This window comes from Fundulus heteroclitus, chromosome 17 (assembly GCF_011125445.2).
Source record: "Fundulus heteroclitus isolate FHET01 chromosome 17, MU-UCD_Fhet_4.1, whole genome shotgun sequence".
Taxonomy (NCBI): Eukaryota; Metazoa; Chordata; class Actinopteri; order Cyprinodontiformes; family Fundulidae; genus Fundulus; species Fundulus heteroclitus.
In genome coordinates this window covers 2,550,448-2,559,250 of record NC_046377.1, presented here as the reverse complement: position 1 = coordinate 2,559,250, position 8,803 = coordinate 2,550,448, and the positions used below count along the sequence as shown (strand labels likewise).

The 8,803-nt window shown below is 41.6% G+C and overlaps 1 protein-coding gene across 2 annotated transcripts; it reads right to left on the bottom strand.

The window, feature by feature from the left end:
• Positions 1-2,355: 2,355 nt before the first annotated feature.
• LOC118566637 lies at positions 2,356-7,740 on the bottom strand. Of its 2 annotated transcripts, none has more exons than XM_036149384.1 (3): positions 7,522-7,740; positions 3,576-4,307; positions 2,356-3,272 (listed from the first exon to the last, which is right to left on the bottom strand). In XM_036149384.1, the coding sequence occupies exons 1-3, from the start codon at positions 7,562-7,564 to the stop codon at positions 2,629-2,631; spliced, it is 1,419 nt and encodes a 472-aa protein (XP_036005277.1). In that variant the 5' UTR covers positions 7,565-7,740; the 3' UTR covers positions 2,356-2,628. The 2 variants fall into 2 exon arrangements, with proteins under 2 accessions (XP_036005277.1, XP_036005278.1); XM_036149385.1 differs by having other exon boundaries at positions 3,867-4,307.
• Positions 7,741-8,803: the final 1,063 nt, after the last annotated feature.

The window sequence follows — 8,803 nt, the reverse complement described above, 5'->3', positions numbered from 1 at the left end:
CAAAAATCCGCCGCGATAACTTTTTTTATTTGTCCATGACACACTTATATATAAAGTTTTGTGCGGATTGCACAAAAAATGTTGGAGGAGTTTAACAAGAAAGGTTTAACCTTTGTAGCCATGTAGCGCGAAAACTAGCTGGGAAACGAAGAGTGTGCCAATTCTCTTTATTTTGCAGAATCATCCAATAAACAAAGTGCCATCAAGTTTTTGAGTGTAGGACCAGTAGTTTGGTGGTTACAGGCGTAAACGCATTGTCCTTTATTATAGCGCCCCCTAGTTGTTGAGGGGTCTGAATTTTTGGGTTTGAGTAGCGGTGCACATTCTGTACTTGGATACCTGATTCAATGGATTCGTTACAAATCCGCATGGGCCGCCCAACGCGTTTTAGCGGAGAATAATAATTACCCGTAATAATAATAATAATAAATAATTTAAAAACACTAGAAAAACAATAGGGTTCTCTGCTCACAGAGCAGACGAACGGCATAGCCGTTCGCCTGCGCTGCGGGCTTGGAACCCTAAAAATAACAGAGCCAGCCTACAATACTGGCTTTAGTTTAAATTAGAGGTTGTAGGGTGAACTTTCTGAACATTTACTCACCTGTTCCTCACACTGCATTAAAGGTATATAGCCACGTCATATGCTTCGAAAAAATAACTAATTCACCAGCAGGATGTGATAACCTTTCATAAAAACCTAAGTAACCAGTGAGCTACTGATGTATAAATAAAAAAGGTTTGATAACGTGGCCATGCACCTTTAAGTCTGCAGCTGAGATAAGGGTCATCTGTTGAAGTCCCTGTAGATCTCGTCGGCATCTTCCTTCAGCCACAAACCCACAGTAGCCCCGATGCAAGGTGCTACCGAGGGCATCACCAGACCTGAAAGACTCCTTAACATTTAAAAACACAAAATCCTGCACTGAGTTGTAGAAAAGCCCTGGTGCAAGGCGCTACCGAGGACATCACCAACTGTGAAAGACTCCTTAACATTTAAAAACACAAAATCCTGCACTGAGTTGTAGAAAAGCCCTGGTGCAAGGCGCTACCGAGGGCATCATCAACCCTGAAAGACTCCTTAACATTTAAAAACACAAAATCCTGCACTGAGTTGTAGAAAAGCCCTGGTGCAAGGCGCTACCGAGGACATCATCAACCCTGAAAGACTCCTTAACATTTAAAAACACAAAATCCTGCACTGAGTTGTAGAAAAGCCCTGGTGCAAGGCGCTACCGAGGACATCATCAACCCTGAAAGACTCCTTAACATTTAAAAACACAAAATCCTGCACTGAGTTGTAGAAAAGCCCTGGTGCAAGGCGCTACCGAGGACATCATCAACCCTGAAAGACTCCTTAACATTTAAAAACACAAAATCTTGCACTGAGTTGTAGAAAAGCCCTGGTGCAAGGCGCTACCGAGGGCATCACCAACTGTGAAAGACTCCTTAACATTTAAAAACACAAAATCCTGCACTGAGTTGTAGAAAAGCCCCGGTGCAAGGCGCTACCGAGGGCATCACCAACTGTGAAAGACTCCTTAACATCTAAAACACAAAACTCCTGCAGCGAGTCACAGAAAAGCCCCGCTGCAAGGCGCTACCGAGGGCGTCACCAACCCTAAAAGACCGTCCGTCCGTCTTCTTCCGCTTATCCGGGGTCGGGTCGCGGGGGTAGCAGCTTCAGTAGGGAGGCCCAGACGTCCCTCTTCCCCGGCCACTTGGGCCAGCTTCTCCGGGGGAATCCCAAGGCGTTCCCAGGCCAGCCGGGAGACATAGTCCCTCCAGCGTGTCCTGGTTTTCCCTCTGGGCCTCCTCTCGGTGGGACGTGCCCGGAACACCTCACCAGGGAGGCGTCCAGGAGGCATCCTGACCAGATGCCCGAGCCACCTCAACTGGCTCCTCTCGACGTGGAGGAGCAGCGGCTCTTCTCTGAGTCTTCCCCGGATGACTGAGCTCCTCACCCTATCTCTAAGGGAGAGCCCAGACACACTACGGAGAAAACTAATTTCAGCCGCTTTTAATCCGGGATCTCGTTCTTTCGGTCACGACCCAAAGTTCGTGACCATAGATGAGGGTAGGAACGTAGATCGACCAGTAAATCGAGAGCTTCGCCTATTGGCTCAGCTCTCTCTTCACCACAACGGATCGGTACAGCGCCCGCTTCACAGCAGACGCCGCACCAAACCGCCTGTCGATCTCCCGCTCCATCTTCCCCTCATTCGTGAACATTCGTGATACTTGAACTCCTCCACTAGGGGCAGCACATCCTCTGCTATTCGTGGATGACGTGGTCCTATTGGCTTCATCAGGGCGTGATCTACAGCTCTCACTGGAGCGGTTCGCAGCCGAGTGCAAAGCGGCCGGGATGAGGATCAGTGCCTCCAAATCCGAGACCATGGTCTTGAACCGGAAAAGGGTAGAGTGCCTTCTCCGGGTTGGGGAGGATGTGCTGTGCTACCCTGAAAGACTCCTTAACATCTAAAACACAAACTCCTGCAGCAAGTCACAGAAAAGCCCCAGTGCAAGGCGCTACCTAGGGCATCAACAGCCCTGCCACAAAGACATGAGCTTTTGTAACAAAGACTCAATCAAGAAATGATCTCCTTGAGCCATCAGGGATCCACACTAATCAGAGTCGCTCTCAGACTCATTCTTTGGTCTATACCACCATGCTATGGAGCTCCCCCAAGTACTACCCCAAGATGTGGAAGGCTGCGGATCCTCAAAGTCCTCTTCAGCTTCCGGTCTTCCTGGTGACCTGACGCCTGGGGTTGAGGGTCTGCTCTCTCCAAGGGTTAGCTTCTCCTGGGGGACACTCTTCTTAGTCTTCTTGATGCAGTGCTCTTCCTCCTCAGCTCCCTCCTCCCTTCTCCTCTTCTTGGAAATACCAGATGAAGACAGAGTCGGCTCTTGAGGGGACTGCTCCTCTCTAAGACCCTCCTCCGTATTCATCCACATTGGACAAGCCAAAGGAGCCAGGTCCTCATCAAAACAGCCAGAATGCCCTGACTCCTCACCAGACACCACCTGAACACCTGCAGCTTCCAGAAGAGCACTAAAACTACAATCTACATCCTCTCCCTCGTCCTCAGAAATATGAAGCACATATGGACGTGGGGAGGTCCCTCGAGATTTGACGCTGGGGAAGAAGACGCTGGTATCTACAACACCAGCGTCTTCCTTCCCAGCATCCCAGCTAGAATGCCCTGACTCCTTAGTAGACACCACCTGAACACTAGCAGCTTCTGAAAGATCGCTACAACTGCAACCTGACTCATCCTCATCCTCATCCTCATCCTCGCTCTCATCCTCAGAACTATAAAGCACGCATGGACGCCGGGAGGTCCCTCGAGGTTTGACGTCTTCATCATGCACCAGGGGTTCTTCTGGCTCCTCTATATCCCACAAGATTCTAAAGTTAGGAAGAAGTTGCTGGACAATCTTACGTCTTGGTGGAGGCGCATCTACAACACCAGCGTCTTCTTTCTCAGCGACCCGGCTAGAACGCCCTGACTTCTTAGTAGACACCACCTGAACACTAGCAGCTTCTGAAAGATCGCTACAACTGCAACCTGACTCATCCTCATCCTCTCCCTCATCCTCAGAACTAAGAAGCACGCGTGGACGCTGGGAAGTCCGTCGAGGTTTAGCGTCTTCCTCATGCTTCAGGGGTTCTTCTGGCTCCTCTATATCCCACAAGATTCTAAAGTTAGGAAGAAGTTGCTGGACAATCTTACGTCTTGGTGGAGGCACATCTACAACACCAGCGTCTTCTTCCTCAGTGTCCCAGCTAGAATGCCCTGACTCGTCACTAGACACTACCTGAATCCCTGCACCTGCTGGTAGAGAACTACAACTGGAATCTGACTCATCCTCATCCTCTCCCTCATCCTCAGAACTAAGAAGCACGCGTGGACGCTGGGAAGTCCGTCGAGGTTTAGCGTCTTCCTCATGTTTCAGGGGTTCTTCTGGCTCCTCTATATCCCACAAGATTCTAAAGTTAGGAAGAAGTTGCTGGACAATCTTACGTCTTGGTGGAGGCACATCTACAACACCAGCGTCTTCTTCCTCAGTGTCCCCGCTAGAATGCCCTGACTCGTCACTAGACACTACCTGAATCCCTGCACCTGCTGGTAGAGAACTACAACTGGAATCTGACTCATAATCATCGTCCTCTCCGTCATCCCCAGAACTGAACTCAGCAGGAAAATGTGAAGGTACAACAAAGTCATTCTTATCATTACCCTCCTCCAGGTTACCTATCCGCAGAGGGAATCCATCAGCTGGACGCTCCACGATGCGGGCTGTGAGGAACAGAAAACACACCACTTTCAACATCTAGCTCTGCACAGAAAGTTGAGAGTAAAAACTGAAATAGAGAGAAAAACCTTAACCATGTGAACATGTTTGTGTGCTCTGAGCAGATTTCATCAATAATATCGTTGCTCTCACACATGAGATTAGGCAATAATAGCCTGAACTGTTATTTAAAGCCCATCTCCACACAAAACCAAACAGCAAGAAAACCATCAAACATATTTTGGCAAAAAAATGAGAATGACAACAAATGTTCTTAAGTTTCTAAGAGAAATTTCCAAATATTGTGACAATATGTCTGCTATGGGTTTGGTTATTCCTGCAGTTATTGATAGAATATAACTATTTAAGACTCCTCGGTTTTTCAGAATCGCAGCCAAAGACAACCTGACACCCATCATTAAATCCTATGGTATGACTAATGACATACACACCTACACATATTGCCTAGAACAGAAATGTACATCTATACAACCGAGTGTTTAAAGAGTGAGGATCTAAAGAACTAGATTGAAACAAGTGATCTGTCCTAAAATCCTCCTACACAAAGAGAAGTGTTTAGAAATCTAGATCCAGTGTTGAAATTCTCATTAGTTTGTCTGGAGATAAGGCCGTTGGATTCTTGCCTGTACGAGTGCTCCTGGAGAATCACAGTAAGCTACTGGGGTTATTTATTGCTCTTGTAGAAAATGTGTTAAGACATAAGAAATTGGAATACATTTATTTTCCTTATGCCATTTTTCTCTTTGCTTACTCACACATTAAGACAAAAGAACAGGTCCATATTGTATATAAAGAGCTCGTTATTCTAACTCTTTCTGTGTCATTTATGGGTTCTAGTAGCATTATGAAATGTTTTACATCAACCTGAAGGTCAGGTAGACTCAGCAACCCAGCAGCATTCACTCAGGTAAAAGCTCAGACCTCATATTGTTCTAAATGCTTCTTTTAATATTAGCGTCTCCATGGAGACAAAGCGATTGTTTGTTTTTGTTTTTTGTTTGTTGTTTTTTGCATTTTTTAAAATGACGCAGGCTAGGCGTCATCTTGTTTTTCAAATTCAGCAAAATGGATTCTCCCAAACTAAAAGGAGTGATTTTCCAGTCACCACCATTAACAAACCCCGACTCTTCCTGCAAAATCTAAACCACTTGTAAATATGTTGCAGCTCCAGAAATGGAAAAGACAATTAACTACATTTAGCATTCCTGATATTTCCCAACAAATTTCAGTAAACCGACAAATTAGTGAGAAAGTAAATTATCTCGACCCAAGAGCATTTAATGAAGCTCAAAATTATCTGTCTTATTAATAATAATAAATAAATAATAAAGAATTTCGGATACTATTGGAAACACATTGTCTTTCTAATGTTTTTAAAGTTTCATACTTATTTAATGTACTTTACCCACTGTATCCATGGAGACCAAATATGTTTATCAAGGCATTTTTCAAAAAATGAGCCAAGCACCATCTAGTTTTTCAAGACCTGGACATCAAATTTCATAAAACAGATTTCTTCCAACATCGTAGCTTTTTGTTTTTTTAAATTATAAACCTACACTACTGTTAACATCTCAAACATTTCTCCTCAAATGTCAACAACCTAACAGGTAAAGCACAAAAAAAACAAAACAAAGAGAAGAGTTCTCTTCAAATGTCTCCACCATGTTTAAGTTTCCTGGCATTTCCAGCTAAATTCAGTCAACTAAAACGCACTTAAATCCTAATAAAAACTATGCTAAAACGTACGCTATCTGTTTTTTTTTTTTATTTTTTTTTACAGCAGACATAATTTCTTACATAGTACACAAATACCAAAGTTTCATACTTATTTAATGTACTTTACCCACTGTATCCATGGAGACCAAATATGTTTATCAAGGCATTTTTCAAAAAATGAGCCAAGCACCATCTAGTTTTTCAAGACCTGGACATCAAATTTAATAAAACAGATTTCTTCCAACATCGTAGCTTTTTGTGTTTTTAAATTATAAACCTACACTACTGTTAACATCTCAAACATTTCTCCTCAAATGTCAACAACCTAACAGGTAAAGCACAAAAAAAACAAAAACAAAGAGAAGAGTTCTCTTCAAATGTCTCCACCATGTTTAAGTTTCCTGGCATTTCCAGCTAAATTCAGTCAACTAAAACGCACTTAAATCCTAATAAAAACTATGCTAAAACGTACGCTATCTGTTTTTTTTTTTACAGCAGACATAATTTCTTACATAGTACACAAATACCAAAGTTTCATACTTATTTAATGTACTTTACCCACTGTATCCATGGAGACCAAATATGTTTATCAAGGCATTTTTCAAAAAATGAGCCAAGCACCATCTAGTTTTTCAAGACCTGGACATCAAATTTAATAAAACAGATTTCTTCCAACATCGTAGCTTTTTGTTTTTTTAAATTATAAACCTACACTACTGTTAACATCTCAAATATTTATCCTGAAATGTCAACAACCTAACAGGTAAAGCACACAAAAAAACAAAACAAAGAGAAGAGTTCTCTTCAAATGTCTCCACCATGTTTAAGTTTCCTGGCATTTCCAGCTAAATTCAGTCAACTAAAACGCACTTAAATCCTAATAAAAACTATGCTAAAACGTACGCTATCTGTTTTTTTTTTTTTTTTTTTTTACAGCAGACATAATTTCTTACATAGTACACAAATACCAAAGTTTCATACTTATTTAATGTACTTTACCCACTGTATCCATGGAGACCAAATATGTTTATCAAGGCATTTTTCAAAAAATGAGCCAAGCACCATCTAGTTTTTCAAGACCTGGACATCAAATTTAATAAAACAGATTTCTTCCAACATCGTAGCTTTTTGTTTTTTTAAATTATAAACCTACACTACTGTTAACATCTCAAATATTTATCCTGAAATGTCAACAACCTAACAGGTAAAGCACAAAAAAAAAAAAAAAACAAAGAGAAGAGTTCTCTTCAAATGTCTCCACCATGTTTAAGTTTCCTGGCATTTCCAGCTAAATTCAGTCAACTAAAACGCACTTAAATCCTAATAAAAACTATGCTAAAACGTACGCTATCTGTTTTTTTTTTTTTTTTACAGCAGACATAATTTCTTACATAGTACAGAAATACAAAATAAACTAAATAATACATTAACATTCTAGCACCAACTTGTTAATTAAACCAGTAGAAGGATGCCATTTACCGTCCGACTGGTCCTTCAGGCGCTTCTTCCGGGCAGCAGTCATCTTCAGAAGTAGTCGAAGTATAGGCTTATTCAGCGAGTTTAATCCTTCAGAGGCTTTTTAGGCTCCTTCAGGTTTCTCCGTCCGACCAAAGTCAAGGCGTAGAAGGAAGCCCTGAAGAACGCGAAGGCCTTTTATAGGCCTTCTAACTCAAACATTCTGTTTCCATGGCCGCCGTGGACCAAGGCGCGCGCGCGTGCGTGCGTGCGTGAGTGAGAGAAGTTGACTTCTAAAATAAAGTTTTATTGAAAGCTTTATTTACAACAGCAAAGTAAAAAGTAAAGACAGCCCTAACAAGAAGGGAGCATCACGCTTCTAGTGTTAGCAACCCTAATAATGGCCGTTATTACCACTCTCAGAAGTTGCCTTCAGAGTGGCCCTCCTGTACCTCCTAGGAGCTTAGAAGGTACAGATCAGATGAAGCATCTTATCCTTGATAGTAAGAGTTTGCTTCTTTTTTTATAGAACTTTATTGAACATATTGTGTAAACAAACAGACTGTTACACAGAAGAACATTAGACAGGTGCTCTAATATAAAACAAAAAAAATTAAAAGGAGTGTAATTACATTGTTCTTTGAAAAATCTTTCAAAAAATATCTATGGATGTGGTGCTTTGTTTAGAATCAATTATTGTAAGGGATTTCATGTAGGAGATGGACAGTCTTAAAATATGATAAAAGTGAAACAGATAAAGCATAAATAAAATGGGGTCAAGTAGGAAGTTTTAAGTAGGAAGTTGCACCCTGTACAACTTCCTACTTAAAATTTGACTGAAGCTTTTCTAAATGTGTTGTTTTGCATTCTTCTCTAAATGATGAACAGGAAGTAAATCCCTTTAGATATGCCAGCACAGCATTTTAGTTTCTGGGGTCAAGCTGAATGAACGTAAATCCAGGGTCGTTAGGACCAGGGATCCTCCCACATCCCAGCACGACAAGTCATTAGAGACTGAGGAAATCTGGTTTTCTGAAAACTAGATTAATATTTGTCCAAGATGTCAAAAACACTGAGAGCATCTAAGAGTTGTTGTGAAACAACCTTTTCAAAAATTTTAGAAATTTAAGAAACAGGTCTATTACGGAAGAGGATTAGGGCCATTCAAAAAAAAAAAAAAAAAAAAAGTCTAGTTAATTCTGACTTTTTTTCTTAGAATTCTGACTTTAATCTCTGAATTCTTAGAAAAAAGTCAGAATTGAATAGACTTTTTTTTTTTTAATGGCCCTTATCCTTTTTCGTAGTC

What these genes read in the sequence shown, in the direction of transcription:
- LOC118566637 (XM_036149384.1), bottom strand. Translation starts at nt 7,564, where the DNA reads ATGACTGCTGCCCGGAAGAAGCGCCTGAAGGACCAGTCGGACG. An exon ending in CCTGAAGGACCAGTCGGACG is followed by an intron (nt 4,308 to 7,521) that starts GTAAATGGCATC and finishes TGTTCCTCACAG; the next exon opens with CCCGCATCGTGGAGCGTCCA. An exon ending in AGAGGATGAGGATGAGTCAG is followed by an intron (nt 3,273 to 3,575) that starts GTTGCAGTTGTA and finishes AGGATGAGTCAG; the next exon opens with GTTGCAGTTGTAGCGATCTT.